The 16836-nt window shown below is 41.3% G+C and overlaps 1 protein-coding gene across 5 annotated transcripts in view; it reads right to left on the bottom strand.

Moving 5' to 3' along the window:
• Positions 1-16836, bottom strand: part of GLIPR1 (GLI pathogenesis related 1) — a 48956-nt gene that overhangs the window by 25193 nt on the left and 6927 nt on the right. For 3 of the 5 annotated variants that reach the window (XM_042947199.1, XM_042947200.1, XM_042947201.1), the window contains exons 2-5: positions 15210-15277; positions 14163-14441; positions 12732-12977; positions 3389-3498 (exon numbers count right to left, since the gene is read on the bottom strand). In XM_042947199.1, the coding sequence (XP_042803133.1) occupies positions 3389-3498; positions 12732-12977; positions 14163-14336 (530 nt within the window). In that variant the 5' untranslated portion in view covers positions 14337-14441; positions 15210-15277. Of the gene's footprint in view, positions 1-3388; positions 3499-12731; positions 12978-14162; positions 14442-15209; positions 15278-16836 lie in introns of those variants that run through there. The other 2 variants (XM_042947203.1, XM_042947202.1) reach the window with 2 other exon arrangements.

The following is a 16836-nucleotide window of genomic DNA, read 5'->3' as shown; positions in this document are numbered from 1 at the left end:
CAATCCATTTCCCACATGTCATTCAGAGTGATCTCCAAATGTAAGGCAGGTCTTGTCACTCCCTTGCTGAAAATACTTGGATGATTCCTCTTGGGATGTGAATAAAGTTAAATTTACCATGGCCTACACCGCCTTGCAAGGGCTGAACTGCCTCCTTCCCCGTTTCATCTGATTCAGTGGTGCAAGCACCCTGATCTGTTTTTGCATCCTTTCCACAGAAGCTTTTCAGGTGTTTTCTGCAGCAGACATCTGTTCCTGAAGTTCTTCATGAGTCTGGTTCCTTTCTAATCTTCATGCCTGTGCTTAAATACATCATTTTATCCAACAAAGGGTCCTGCCAATTGATAGTGTTGATTACAGTATCATATTGTATTTCCTTCATTACTCCTATCATAATGCAGTTTATTGTCTATCTGCCCCATAGATATTCCATAGAAATAGAAATTCCATAAAAGCAGGGACTGTGTCTGGCTGGTTCTCCTTTGCATCTCAGTAAACAAATATTTGTTGGATGATTGTATGAATCCACTTATTTGTATGAATAAATGAATGTTAACTCTATAGAAGCATTAAAACCGGTTATAAGCTTTACAACTTCTTGTTTATAACACTAAAAGGCAAATAGAGTCAGGCTAAACCAGGAGAATTTCCATTTGTGCCTTTTTATTATAACAACAATAGTAACTATGAATACTTCTCTAATAATCTCAAATAATGTAATACCATTGCCAGGTATTAGATATAGTTGGTGTTTTACATAACTTTCTTGTTTAATTTTCATAGCTACTTGATAAGTAGCTGGTGCTATTATTATCCCGATTTTTTACAGAGGAAACAGATTCAGAGAAGTTAAGTAACTTGTCCAAGGTCAAGTGAACCAAGGTGGTGGGTTCTCAAGACCCTGTATCGTAACCATTAAGCTATATAAATGTCATGAAGAGTCACCATTGATTGATTTAATGGCTTTGGCTAGTTTTTCCTAGGTTTTCCTTGTTTTCTGACTTAGGGATTTTAGGTCAAAGCTATTCTCTTCTGAATGACACCTGCTTTTAATCCTTTTACCCCACCTACACTCAGACTATCCAGCGTTTCTTCAGAACATTATTTCAGGGAAAGAAAGAGAGGCTTCCTCTAACATCTTCTGGAATCCCAAAGATTGGTAAAATCCAAACATAATTCTAGGGCAACAAATTAAAGAAAAAGATTGGTGTATATATGGCAAAGAGTTAAAGCTTTAAAATATAAACAACTACCATAAATCATTAAGAAAATCACTCTGGTAGAAAAATGAGCAGACCATATGGTTCACAAAAGAAGGAATGTAAATAAGAAATCAGGTGAAAATTTATAATCACCAGTGGTCAAAGAGATGCAAAAGAAACATAAAATAACAGTTTCTTTCAAATTAGAAAATACTAAAAAAATATAATATCCAGTACTAATGAAGAAGCATAAATTGATATAATAATAGTGTAGAATAATTTGGCCATAAGCACTTTTAAAAACATAAAGATGTTCACACCTTTTACTTAGTATACTATTTCTAGAAATTGTAGGGAAATAGATGTGACTGAAGACTTACATTCAAGGTTGTTCATCTAATATTAAAAGAAAATGCAGACAACAATCTAACTTCTTCAATAGGATGAGCTGTCATGTGACCACCTAAGCACAGACTCAGAAGCCAGACAGCCCAGGTCACAGTCCAGTAACATAGACACTATGTCCAGTCCACAGACACTATGACATAGTGTCACCAACTGTGGAACCCTGGTAGACTACTCACTCCTCAGTGCCTCAGTTTTCTTATCTGCCAAACAGGGGTGGTAACAGGACCCATCTCAAGACTTTTCATGAAGATTAAGTAAGTTAATATGTATGAAGCACTTAGAAAAGTGCTTAACATATGGTAAATATTTTATCAGTATTACTCTCATTTTTTTTTATGGTGAAAAGATTTATATTTATATTTAACCAGCTGGATTCAGTTTACATGATCACAATTTTGTTGAGAACATCCAAAGCATCATAGTCAGGAGCCAGTCAAACATATGCCTTCTCTCCATTGGGCCTGATCAGGATGTTGACCTTGGCCATGTCAATGTCATAGAGCTTCTTCACAGCCTGTCTGATCTGATGCTTGGTGGCACCACAATGAACACAAGTGTTTTGTCTTCTACTTTCTTCATGGTTGACTTGGTAGTTGGGGGAACTTGATGATGACATAGTGGTCAAGGTTGTTTCTCCCGGGAGCACTCGTTCAAAGATACTTGGGCTGCATTCAGAGACTCAGTGTCTCGGGCCATTGGAAGGTAGCAGACATGTGGATCTTTTTTTAAGTGCCTGTGAATGTCTTTCAGCACCACTTTCTTGGTCTTCAAAGCCTTTGCTTTGGCTTTGGGAGGGGCAGGGACTTCCTTCTTCACCTTTGGCATCATCCTCATGAAACAGTACTCTCATATTTTTATAATTATTGATATCACGTTTAAAATTTTAATGATGTGGAAAATGCTCATGGTATAATTTTAAGTAAAAAGTAGAAACTGTGCATTTCCAGTATGATATCCATTTTCTAAATAATGTGTTTGATGCATAAGCACACATATAGAAGTTTAAAGAAAGGTGGGGGGAGGGGCGCCTGGGTGGCTCAGTTGGTAGAGCGTTGAGTGTCCGACTTTGGCTCAGGTCCTGATCTGGCAGTTCAAGAGTTCCAGCCCTCGTTGGGCTCTGTGCTGACAGCTCAGAGCCTGGAGCCTGTTTCGGATTCTGTGTCCCCCTCTCTCTGCCCCTTCCCCACTCATGCTCTGTCTCTATCTCTCAAAAATGAATAAATGGTAAAAAAAAAAAAAAAAAAAAGAAAAGAAAAGAAAGGTGGTAGGTGGCATATCATGGGTCTACTCTGTTTTCCAAAGGGAGAAAAATTGTATCCGTTTCAAAAACAAAACTTTCAGAAGTAAATGAAATAAATTACATAAATTGAGAAATTTAATTCTCAATTTATTTTTGCTTTGAAAATTCTGTAAAACATGCCAAGTTTTTAATAAACCAATAGAGTAACATCAGTCCTCCTATTCCGTGGTATTATTATCATTTCCAATTAATCTATGTCCCTGCAAACATTTTAGTGTTGCCACTCTAAACATATATGTTGTGTGTGTATTTATATAGCATTTGTAAGGGGTGCACACAGACACAGAAACACACATGTATATTTTTTTTAAAAATGTACCAGATGTTAATGGAGTAGATCTCTAGGTTAGAGGAATTAAGGGGATATTAATTTTCTTTTTTACCCTTTCTTTATTATCCCAATTTTCTGTAATGAAGATTAATACTTCTAAAATAGATTTAAGAAGTTTTTCTTAGAAGAATCGATTTGGGTACTTACCCTGGTCCGTAGTTGCATATGAAAAGCGCTCCGTGGGAAATACTGGTGCCATGAACGCTGGGACAATACTGTACTGCACAGCCCACTTTGTAACTAGCCGCCCAAACAACCTGAAATAAGGATTTGTAGCGAGAGAGAGAGACGATAAAGTGAACATTGGAGTATGATTAGGACTTCATAAACGCGGTGAGGTGTGTTCACTCTTGTTTAGGTGGAGCAGTTATTACCAGGGGACTCCTAGGTGCTGAGAACTCAGAAACAAGACTTGTAATTATTATTGGGGTGTGGGTGTGTGAAATAAACATATAAATGATACTAAGATCATTTTGGCATTTGAAATAAAATAAAATAGTGCTGGGGTGGGGGGCCCATCCTGAGAGCCCAGAGAAGGGGCGCTGGAGGAGGCCTTGGAGCTGAGGCCTGCAGGGGGCAGCGCTGGGGATGACCTCGCAGGAGACCGCAACGTGGGAGGAAGAGCCTTCCATGTGGAGACAGCAGCGGCACAGAGGCCCTGAGGTGGGACGGCGCGGCGGTGACAGTGGCAGAAAGAAGCAGGCAGAGCTGGGATCCAGTGAGTGGGGAGAGTCGTTGGCATTAAGGAAGGAGGCAGACGGGCAGGTCGTGGGGAATCTCGTAGGCAAGTGAGCACAGGCTCCTTTTTGCGTCAGAAAGATCACTTGGTTGTCATGAAGTAAATGGACTGAGAAGAGCAAGGGAAGAAAGAGGGAGGGCATTTGGGAGGCTGTTCCAGGGGTGCAAGCAAGAGAAGACGGTGACCCACACTTGGGTGGCGGTCGCGGGTTCCTGGGAATCCGTCACGTTCATGCTTTAGCTCTAGGTACCGCTGAAAGGATTTGCTTTTGCCTTGAGTGTGAGGTGAGACGGAACATTTGGGGCCTGAGTAACATTTACTGAGATGGGGGAAGGGAAGGAGCAGGGTGGGTGGGAATATGGACAGGGCTTCCGTTCAAGTCCCATTCCCTTTGAGACGCCTAATTAAACATCCAAGTGCATAGTGACTTTGCTGCTGAATGTGACCGTCTCTAGATTATTATCTAGATCAAGGCTAGATGGAAAAAGGGTGGTGAGTGGCACAGGAGGAAAACCAAGCACAGAGCCAGCTTCTTCAGGGAGAGGGGCCTATGCTGTCGCCCTGGACCCCACAGTGGGAAGACTCCATACTTGATTTAGTTCAACGTTGTCACCTATGTTCCCACATTTAGTGGCATTTTCCCCCTGACTTTTGAACAAGGGACTTTACATTTTCATTTTGCACCTGGCCCCACAAATTACATAGCTCGTCTTAACCAAGAGTGTTTGGTGTCAATGGAGCCTAACGAAAAAAGCTGTTTAAAGAGCTAGTATCTAGACACTAGAGATAAGCCAGCAATTAAATGCACTCCTTTGGGTGCCGGGGTGGCTCAGTCAGTTGAGCATCCAACTCTTGACTTTGGCTCAGGTCATGATCTCACGGTTTGTGGGATCGAGCCCCACGTCGAGCTCTGTACTGATGCAAGCCTGCTTGGGACTCTCTCTCCTCCTCACTCTCTTCCCCGCCCCCAACCCAAATAAATAAATATATATATATATATATATTTTTTTTATATATATATATATAAATATATATAAATATATATATATATATATATATTTTTTTTTTTTTTTTTAAAAACACCTTTCCCTTTCTATAGCCCTTTAGAGCTCCCCTCTACTTGCTAGATGGGATGCTACCTGATTCATGGATTAGTTCATAAAACCAATTAGATCTTTAAAATTCACTTGGTTGAACTTTTGTTATTTGACACATCCATCACCATATAGTTACAAATTTTTTTTCTTGTGATGAGAACTTTTAAGACTTACTCTCTTAGAAACTCTCAAATATACAATATGATGTTAACTATAGTTGACATGCTGTACTTTACATCCCCAGGACTTAGTTATTTTATAACTGTAAGTTTGAGCTTTTGACCACATTTACTCATTTTGTCTCCCCACCCCATCCCAACAACCACTAGTCTTTTCTCTCTTTCTAAGAGTTTGTTTCTTGTTTAGATTCCACATATATGTGAGACCATATGGTATTTGCCTTTCTTGGCCTGACTTATTTCACTAGCATAATACCCTCTAGGTCTATCCATGTTGTTGCAAATACCAGAATTTCTTCTTCAGGAAAATGTATTACATATATAGGAATATTACTTAGCCCTAAGAAAGAACAAAATCTATATTTTAACAAGTTCCTCAGGTGATTATCATGCATGCTAATTGGGTGCAATGTTGTCTGTATTCCTTTTACTATCACGACTATCAATCATTTTGTATTTATTTTTTCTCCTTTGGTCTTTGAGCACTTTCTCCGGGGTTTGTTTTATCTCAAGTATTCTATATCTTTGGGCTTCCCACACACACACCTTTAATGCTGTTTCTTTTGTTTTACTGTCTTTTACTTTTCTTTTCCAGTCTCTTTTTTTCCAAGGGCATGCAGTGTTAGTTACCATTTTGTTTTCATTGGTGTTTTCTTCTTTAAAGTCAACTTGTATTTAACACAATAAAATCCATCCTTTTTAGGTGTACAGTTCCATGAATTTTGATAAAAACATAGTTGTGTAGCCACCGCCATATTCAAGACCTAGAATACTTCCATCACCCCAGAAAGTTCCCTTGTGTTCCTTTGTGGTTGGCTCCTACCCCCACCCCCTGACAATCACTAATCTGTTCTCTGTCTCTCTACTTTTGCTTTTTCCCAGAATTTTATATAAATGGGGTCAGTTTAAAAGTTTTTTTTCACTCTGGCATCTTTCACTGAGCATAAGTATTTGAGACCCATTCATACTGTTGGGTTCACTTCTTGATTGCATGGATGTCCCACAGTTTAGTTATCCATTCAAGTTGGTCTCTTGTTAAAAGCTTTATGGACATTGACAGGGCATTTGGGTGGCTCAGCTAAGCATCTGAGTTCAGCTCAGGTCATGATCTCACAGTTCATGGGTTCAAGCCCCACATGGGGCTCTGTGCTGACAGCTCAGGGCCTGGACCCTGCTTCAGATTCTGTGTCTCCCTCTCTCTGCCCTTCTTCCACTTGCACTCTGCCTCTCTCTCAAGAATAAACATTAAAAAAAACAAAAACAAAAAAGAATCGGACTTTGGCTCAGGTCATGATCTCGTGGTCTGTGAGTTCGAGCCCCGCGATGGGCTCTGTGCTGACAGCTCACAGCCTGGAGCCTGCTTTGGATTCTGTGTCTCCCTCTATCTCTGTCCCTCCCGGCTTGCACTCTGTCTCTGTCTCTCAAATAAAAAAACAAACAAAAAAAAACGTTAAAAAAAATTTTTTTTAAAGGCTGTGTGGACACTCAGATTCTGGCTTCAACTTGTGGGCTCTGGGGCCCCAAAGACTGAGTTCATATTCCAGCTTGGCCACTCACTGTGCGACCTTGCCCTTTGCTTCCTCGACTATTTAGTGAGGATAACGCTCTCAACTCTAAGGCTTATTTTGACATTTTAAATGGGATAGTAAAGTGCTTAGAACAGCTGCTGGCACATGGCAAGCAGTCAGCAAATGTTCATGTTTTATTCTCTACTAATTTTCTTGTTTTAAAATCTTTGAAAACTCTCTTGTTTCAGGCAGATTCCTATTGTGTGCTTTCATTTCTTTTAATATGGTAAAAAAAAAATAAACCTAATTATAAAAAAAATAATGAGAACTACTGATTATTGGAAATTTACTTGGTGCCAAGGTAATGTTAAGCACTTTACGTGCAACATCATGTTTAACACATCACTAAAGAAGTATTGCCTCTATTTTTATTGGTGGAAGTTGGAACGTACTTCTACTTGACCACAAAGTACTATGAGGGCAATCCATGCCCTGAGCAAGATGCTGTTTTCCCTTCTAGCAGAAGCAGGGAAAGCCTGCTTTTCTAACAAAAGCCTTTCTAACAAAAACGGCACATCTGGGGAACCTACTAGGGGCAGGTATGTCTCTCCTTTGGAGTTAACACCCCCTTCCCACCATCTTTCAAGTCTCAGTATGAGTCCATCCGACTCATTATCAGGCACTATTATCAGGAGTATGGTAACGCTGCAACATATATAAAACCAGGTAGAGAAACTGTGAAACATGTCCCACTTTATTGGTCTGTAACAGTGTAAAAATAAGCGGGTAGCAGTTGGTGGGGGAGGTAGGGCTAAAACCAAAAATGCTATCAATGGTGCCATCTAGTGGGCATTCTCAGCACTACCACACCTAAACTGCTGCCCCGCCCATACACTTAAGTCAAACCATTCTGTTACCAAATGTTATAAAGGTGAGCTGCCAGCAATAAAATATCTAATCTCCGATATTAATATACCAAAATTCTTAGTGCAAATCTATCTCTAGTGAAGACAAAGCTAATGTGTGGACCTCATGTGTCAAGAAATATCACATCTTTAGGAGATAATGATTGGATCTAAATCTATTATCTTTACTGTGTACAATCACCCCTCACCAGCCAAAATCTGAAAATAGCTTGTTTTTTATTAATAGAAGATGAGGATAAGTGGGCTATTATAATAGCCACTTGAGGTAATTTATAGCAAGAATTTACAATGGCAACTGAGTAGTCTTGAATCTCCCAAAAGATTTCTTACAAGGATGAAAACATCAAATTTTAATGTAAAGGCATCTTTAACCAAGCTGTCAAAGTGTTCTTCCTATATAATTGGCGGAAAACCAGCTCATGGAGATCTAACCTTTGTTTAATGCCTAAGTAGCAGCACTTTATTATAACTTACAAACATTCCATTACTTAATCCTTACAACATAACCGATATCTGGATCCCAGCTCTTCCTCTTATTAGTTTTGTGACACTGGGCAAACAAATCCTTCTTCTTCTTTTTTTTTTTAACTAGGCAAAAAAAAAACCCTTATTTTTAATGTTTATTTTTGAGACAGAGAGAGACAGAGCATCAACAGGGGAGGGTCAGAGAGAGAGACACACACACAGACTCCGAAACAAGCTCCAGGCTCTGAGCTGTCAGCACAGAGCCCGACGCGGGGCTGAACTTACAGACTGTGAGACCATGAAGTCGGACGCCCAACTGACTGAGCCACCCAAGCACCCCGGCAAAAAAACTTTATTAACCTTGTTTCAAACTTTATTCTCAGGCCTCTTCAGCTTAATTAGCTGCAAAGAATGAATTGTGTCTAAGCAAAAACTAAAAAACACTACGCTGTCCAAGGGGCTTGGGCTTAAAAATATTAGAGATCTAGATTTTATCAGATCCATGAACAGAATTCTAAAAAGCAGTCATAGTACAAAATAGCAGCTCCCAGTAACTTCTTCAAGCTCTATCTTCAGAAGTTGACTCCGTTCAGTTTGCTTCCTTCTTGGAAGCTTCATCAAAATTCTCCACAAGTGGCGCCTGGGTGGCTCAGTCGGTTGAGTGTCCGACTTCGGCTCAGGTCATGATCTCGCAGTCCGTGAGTTCGAGCCCCGCGTCGGGCTCTGGGCTGACAGCTCAGAGCCTGGAGCCTGTTTCAGATTCTGTGTCTCCCTCTCTCTGACCCTCGCCTGCTCGTGCTCTGTCTCTCTCTGTCTCAGGAATAAATAAACGTTAAAAAAAAAATTAAAAAAAAAAAAAATTCTCCACAAGATCTAGAACTTCATTCTCCTCCTCCTCCTCTCCGGTAGCGAGTGGTGCTTTTCTGTCCAGGGACTGTGTGGGAAGAGCTTCAGCTGGTCTTCCCAAACTAGCCAGACTGCACCAAGTTGGTTTAAGATACTGGGCAGATTTCTGTCAACTGCTTGGTCTCAGTATGGCCTGGAATGTGAAAGTGTTTACTGCCCCAGATGCCTGAACTTTAGGCTCATGGAAGTGGATCGCCATTCCTTGGTTTGTGAACATACTCACTTCTTCAATACCGGAGACAGCATTCACCCCTAACTTCTTTAAGGAGAACTGAAGTTTTTTATCATCTGCTGTAGCGGTCCTATGAACCACCTTCTTCTCTTTTTTTAATGTTTATTTTTGAAGTGGGGGGAGAGGAGCAGAGAAAGGGAGACAGAGGATCCCGTGCAGGCTCTGTGCTGACAGCACAGAGCCCCAAGTGGGGCTCCATCTCACGAACTGAGATCATGACCTGAGCTGTAGACAGACTGAATCATTCAGGCACCCCAGAATCACCTTCTTCTTTAGGTGGACAGTTCCTTTCCCACCAATGCATATTTATGCTTTTAGTTTGACTTGTTTCTCCTGGTTCATGATAGTTTCTCTCATCTTGTTGGAACAGAAATGGGACCATGCAGGGGGACTAGGGTTTGTTTTCAGGGGGTCTAAGGTGGACCAGCTGAGGTTGGGTCTACACAAGTGGGCATGTAAGATGTGGGAAAACAACTTCCTAACTTCTCTGAGCCTGTTGTCTCATCTATGGATGACAGTGGTTCTCTGACAGGTTTGTGATAAGATTTGAATGGTTTCTTTAACCACGGAGAGCTGAGTACCACACTCACTTAAAAGTGGTTGCTGCGGGGGCACCTAGGTGGCTCAGTTGGTTAAACCTCTGGTCGTGATCTCATGGTTCGTGGGTTCCAGCCTCCCATTTGGCTCTGTGCTGACAGCTTAGGCCCTGGAGCCTGCTTCGGATTCTGTGTCTCCCTCTCTTTCTGCCCCTCCCCTGCTTGGACTCTGTCTCTCAAAAATAAATAAACATTTAAAAAAAAAATGGTTGCTGTGGATGCATTATGTCTGACCCATGGGGTCCCTGGACTTCCTCTCCAGGAAAAGGCTTGCTTTTCAGAATTGGGGGTAGAATGTAGTGGTCTCTTTGCGAGAGCAGATTAGGAATCACTCAGCTTGGGCTCTGATACCTGTATGTAAGGAAATGAATTTTCTCATATCTGAAATGTTAGCTCTCCTTTTTTTGTCCTATATGGAAAGGGAACATTTACAAATAAGCCCAGCTAATTTGGGGAGGGCCATCTCTGAAATCTCAGGTCTATGTGACGGATGTAAAATCAAGTTTCCTCCTCTTGTTTTGAGTCCCTGGAAGGATGGACATGGAGTGTCTTAACTGCATGGTTCAGGAGTCTGTGGCCGATATGACAGTCTTTAGATCTTTGCGTATTTGTTGTGGTGAGCTACTAGCCACGCTTCTGAAGTACAAGGCTCATTTGTACACACTGTCTACCTTGTACCCCTTTTCAGTTTTGCCTGGAGTTCTTCTCCTTTTCTTTTTCATTTGATAAGCTCTCCGTTAGTTTTCAAGAACCAAGTGATATGGCTCCTGCTGTGTGAATAACTCCTATGTCTCCATACCTCCCTTTGGCCAGATAAGTTGCTCTGCCCTCTTTGCTCACATAGCAACTTGTCAGTTTCTCCAAATTACACCAACAATGCATTGTATTACAGCCACTTACACATTGGTCTCTCCCCAAGGAAGGTCAATTCCTAAAGGTCAGGGGTCATTGCCATCTGTGTCCCTCATTCCTTGTACCACCCCCATTTCTCCTCACTTTTACTTCTTGGTGATTGTACTCCTCAATTAAGTGTTAGGACTGGGGCACCTGGGTGGCTCAGTTGGTTAAGCATCCCACTCTTGATTTTGGCTCAGGTCAGCATCTCTTGATTCATGAGTAGAGCCCCACACAGGTCTCTGCTCTGATAGTAGAGACCCTGCTTGGGATTTTCTCTCCCCCCTCTCTCTGCTTGTGTGCTTTCTGTCTCAAAACAAATAAACATTAAAAAAATAAGGCGGTAGGACATAAGCTATTGTTCCAGGCTCTGTTTTGCAGGAATCTGCACTAAGATATATGATCAGTGAGTGCCTTACACAGTGCCTGGCATATGATAGAAGCTTAAACACTGAATGAGAGTCCGTACCCTCAAACTGACAATTATTTTTGGAGACTTAAACAGTGCAATGTTGGGGCGCCTGGGTGGCTCAGTCAATTAAGTGTTCGACTCTTTATCTCAGCTCAGATCATGATCTCACGGTTTCATGGGTTTAAGGCCCCTATCAGGCTGTGCTGACAGTGTGGAGCCTGCTTGGGATTCTCTCTCTCTCTACCCCTCCCCTGCTCATGCTGTCTCTCTCTCAAAATAGATAAATAAACTTTAAAAAAAAAATGTAAATGGTGCAATGTTTAATGGTACCAGTGCCGCTTGTGGGCAAACTGGATTTAGCTTTCTTGCCTTCTAGGACTTTTGGGATTCTGATGGAATCACTTTTCTGGTTAAAATTTTTTGTAAACATAAACCAAGATTAATTGTTTATGGGATGAGTCTAGGGGAAAGCTAACTCATATTTTCAAGAAAGGGACCAATATTGCTGGTGGTTTGATAGCTCATTCTTGCCTATAATAATCTAGAGATGAAAATTTCACTGAAATCCGCCCTTCCCCTCACATCATAATAGTAAATATCTGTGCCAAACTTGTTTCACCTGTAACAACACCAGCGTGATCAGAGGCTCTATGAGGCTGAGCTGCCCTGAGACTTTTTCCAACAACATTTTGCTCTTTAAAAACACCTATTATTCCAAGTTAACTGCCTTGTTAGAAATGTTTGTACCCTCATTCCTCACTTCAGCACATTTTTGTATATAAGAAGCAGTCAGACATAGGTTCAGCACCCTTACTTATTGGCTTGACAAGGACTGCCAGGAAGAAAAGTAAATAAATGAAATGTGACCAGGATCAGGAGGCAGGATAGTAAGACGATAGACATGCTACCCTAGGGACTTGTTGCCATCACGTTGCAAACATGCCTTAGGGTTAGGAAACCAAAACCAACCTGAGTGAAAAAAAAAATCTCAATGGGGGCGGAATAGCCACAGAATGGTTTACACAAATTTACATGTTGGCCTCACCATTGTTTTTCTCTTCCTTGTGTGACCCATCACAGGCTCTCGGTTCATGTTTGAAGGAATAGGAGGCTATGGAATTGATGCTTCTGTCTGAGAGGCTTGTTTCTCCCAATTTTATAGACCCCAATCAACTGCCTCAAATTTTATAGAGGACGCATACCTGAAAATCCATTCACTCATAAAGTCCTCTGATTGCTCACAAATGGAACAAAGTGCCCCAGGCAGGCAGCTGTTATCAAAATATTCAAAGTCTGTCCAGATTGGTGAGCCTCACCTTTTGCGTTTAAACACGTAACTAACCTCTTCAAGCACCACCCCCTCTGCTATTGAAGTCTGCTCCATTTTTTTTATTTTTTAGGTAAGCTTGTAAGCTCTACTCTCTGACATGTACAGGCACACCAGCTTACTCTATATTTTCTTAACACCAGATTCCAGTTTTCTCTTTGCCTTTGAAGAGATAGTTTCAAGAGAATATGGAGCAGGCAGATACTTACCTGAGTGTAATGGCCACAGACTTTGGTGCATTTCTGAGTCCTGAAGTCGTAGTACTGAACTTCATCGTACCAGTTTGTGATGGCTGAAGATGCAGAAAACAGGGATAGAGACCCAGCCCAGATGTTTTCTCCCAGAGAGGAGAAATTTGGATGCAGCTTGTAGCTTGAATGCAGCTGAACGTTGTGTACAAACTGACAGTTTCTTGCCCATGTTTGCGCAACTCGCGCTAGCCCTGGGTCCCAAGTCTGCAAAAAGAAACGTTAAACAGTAGGAGGGTCCAGAATGAAAATTGGGTTTTGTAAAGATCTTTCAACTACAATGAGGAAAAAGATTTGGAGAGGGATCAGTACAGACACTGGAAGATGAGGAACTGATGACCAGAGTGTTATGTGGCATCATACAGTTAATGAGAGAACAGAAAGCCCTCACCCATCACAGACAGGAATTAGACCTCTTGCTCAACCGCCAGGCACTGAAAGCTGTAAAGAGGCACCACTGAACCTACACGGAATCAGGAAACGTTACAGGCCACCGCACCCCCTCCCTAATTAACCACGCCCAGTCCCTTTAAAGCCTTCTTGGCTAGGCAGAAACCGTGGAGCTGGCTTTTGGACCAGAGTCTGCCTTCTCCCCAGGTGGCCGGCCTCCTGAATAAAGATTCTTTCAAAAAGAATGAAAACTGTTACCAAAAAATGTAACTGGAATGAGCAGAGTGAGAATTTGAAGGGGGGGAATGAGGCATGATAATGGCGATGACTGAATAGAGAAGGGTCCTCCCTGTACGTGTGGTCTCCCAGTGTTGAATAAGGCCACTGGGAAACTTGATGATCTTGTTTTGTGGAATTTAGAATCTAAATGAGGGACACAGATCAGCATTTCACTGAGGGCCTGTTATGTGCAGAATACTTAAGGCTGTGTTTCACATGGTATATATAATTAAATAAACACAACAGCCCGTATCCTGAGGAGCTCAGAAAGATTAAAAACTAGCTCACAGCCACAGAGCTGGCATTCAAACCCATGCCTGACTGATTCAAAATCCTATCCTTTCCTGAGATGCCATGCTGCCTTCCAGAGAAAGTCAATATGCTCTGCCAGCAACAACAGAAAAGTAAACTTAGAGATAAACAAACAAAAAAAGCCCTCAAAAAATTAACAGGGAAGAAAGTAAAAAAAAAAAAAAAAAAGTAACATCTTCTGACCGGAGGAAAGGAAGCATTTAAAAAGAGGAGTAAAATGTATTTGCTGAGCTTGCTTAGAAAAGATGAGTCAACAGAGCTAAACCGGATTCGTTTTGATCACAGATTGTGAATTTACTGCACACGTTAATCACAACGGGAACAAAAAGGCATTTAGGATTAGCAAGGACTGACCTCTAAAATCAACACACGTTAGCTTACTTCTATCACAAATACTGATATTTTCCTTACCATGTATAGCATATCACTGGCTGTTGGATTCACTTCTGATCGGAACTTGTTATGAAATCGAACACAGTCTTTGATGAAATCTTCATTTTCGATACCTGGCAAACTAATTGCTGTGTTTTCATAGCTGGAAACTAAGGAAACCATCCAGGCTGTCATGGCAAGTGTGGCCCGCATGCTCAGTCTGTTTGGCGTGGAGCCCTCGGAGGCTGGAAACCGGAGCCAGTGAAGGTTCTGAATGCGTGTGCCTCTCTCAGTTTGACAAAGCGTGGCTGATTTCAGCTTTGAGAAAATGGAAAGCAGAACTTGAGTTCATCACAAGTTTAAAGAAATGGGTTTCGCCATATATGGTTTGCTGCCACTTTTGTGCTCTTAACCCTGCCGTTTCAGTGGTTCTCAGTGACACAGCACCTATTACAACATAGATATTTACGAGGCTGCATCAGACTTTCTTTCGAGTTAGGGGGGATACTTTCAAAGGAAATTCTGGAATCTCCAGAAATAACAATCTCAATTTTTATGGAGGTTCTGGTGGTTAAATAAAAACATATCTCTTACTTCCATAAATGTCTTGCAAAATGCTTTTCAAACTTGTTTAGAGTCCTATCAGTACAGTGGTTGGAATATCTGGCTAACATCTTAACTTGACCTAGAATTCATTCACAGTGGTGTGTGTGTGTGTGTGTGTGTAACCATGGCAAAGAGAGGGCAGAGAGAGAGAATAGTAGAGAGAGCACTGGTCTCAATTTCAGATTTTAGTTTAACTTCTGTTCCTCACTAGTTGCAGCTGCCTATTTACTGAATGAAGCAAATAAAACTTTTTCTAGCCCCTTAATCAGAGAGGATTTGGGAGGATCTAATGAACTAGCCAATATATTAACACATATTAAATGTCTGCACTGGGTATTCAGTTTAGTAATAGGAGATAAACACGCTGCCCTCAAGGAGCCGAGAGAAGCAGGAGCTGTGGGGTGGTGACAAGCCCAGGGACAGTTGAAGGTCTGGGTGGAGGGAAGCACCAGAGGCTGAGGACTTATGGAGGATGCTTACCCCATTCTGACACGGGTTGAAATGGCTTCCTACAACAGCAGTGAGGTCTTTGCTGAGCTGGAATCAGACTGGAGTTGAAGTGAAAAAAAAAAAATTAAGGAAGTGAAGGGAATTGGAGAATAGGAACCATATATCTGCTGCAGGCAGGCTGGGTCCAAGGACCCAGAGGGTCCTTGGCTTGAGAAAGGTGGACATCAGATGTGGGCCAGCAGGAGGTGAAAGTAGAGTTTATTGAAGATATATATATATATATATATATATATATATATATATAGATATAGATATAGATATATAGATATATATAGATATATAGATATATATATATATATATATATGGAGAGAGATTTGGACAGAGTATCCAGGAAAGGAAAAGAGCATGAGTCTCACCTTTGCTTAGGGTCTGGGGTTTTTACTGTCAATTATGGTCAGGTACCATATGGTCAATTATGGTCAGGTACGGTCAATTATGATCTGTGTCCTCTTAGGCTTCTAGGAACTGGTCAGAACCAGGACAGAGTCCGGGTGTCCTTCATAAGTCACTCATTCCCTGAAGTCATGGGTCTTGGCACCAAGGTGTTTGGAGTCAGTAGTCTTAGAGAATGTTTATGATGATCCTGCCTCATCACTCCTTAGATTTATTGTGCTGGGAGACTCCAAACATATTATTATCTCTTTGTCCCTTACAAGGAAGACATATGTAGCCTGGATGGCTCGGTCTGTAGTGAATATGACTATTGATTTCAGGGTTGTGAGTTCAAGCCTCATGTTGGGCATAGAGCCTACTTTAAAAAAACAAAGGAGAACATAGGCTATTTGCATTACAAGGCATGTGTAGAGAAGAATGTGGGTGCAGGTCCTAGCAAGAATAGAAACTGGAAAAGAAGCAAAGGAAAAAAAATGGCTTTTTTTGTTTTTTTCCCCATGGGGTCTCTTCAGCTTCTCTGTCTCATATCCAGCTGTGAAGTTGGAAACAAAATAGAGAAAGAGCCACTGCACGTTGTCTGTCTCTACAGAGATGGTCTTCAAGTATGGCTGGTAGGAAACATGGTACATGGTTCTCATGGAATTTAGAATCCAAATAGTGCTTTCACGACAGAGACAGCAGTAAGAGGCAGATCAGGGAGAACTTGCTGGCTTCTGCCAATGATTTGGATTTTATCACGAATCGAATGAGAAGTTATAGAAGGGTTTTTTCGTTTGTTTTTTTAGTTGTAGTTGGGGTGTGATCTGGTTTTAGAAACAATCGTGTTTAAGAAAACCAAGAGATGTGGAGAATGGAACAGGTTTGGGGTGATTATTTTTGATGGAAACTCTTAAAAGGAAACATTATAGAACTCTGAGGTGAATGTATTGCCCACCCCCGATAACCTCACAAAATACTCATAAATAATCTCAATTGTGTCCAGGCTGCCTAATTGGTACCAGCATTTCATTCCATTACATTGACCTAAGACTTCTTGTCTAGGGCTCAGAGGTAACCTTTTGATCAAGGTAGTCAACAGTGAGACATTCCTGCAGCTTGAGGTGAGATGCAGGCCTGGGACTGCTTCCCACCTTCTTCTGAGTCTCTGTGAGCTAGATTGTCTGAGTTTTGAACACCAGAACAAGAAAAATGAGACCTTGCAAA

This window comes from Panthera leo, chromosome B4 (genome assembly GCF_018350215.1).
Source record: "Panthera leo isolate Ple1 chromosome B4, P.leo_Ple1_pat1.1, whole genome shotgun sequence".
Classification (NCBI taxonomy): domain Eukaryota; kingdom Metazoa; phylum Chordata; class Mammalia; order Carnivora; family Felidae; genus Panthera; species Panthera leo.
The sequence above is the reverse complement of the archived record's forward strand: the minus strand, read 5'-3'. Positions and strand labels throughout refer to the sequence as shown.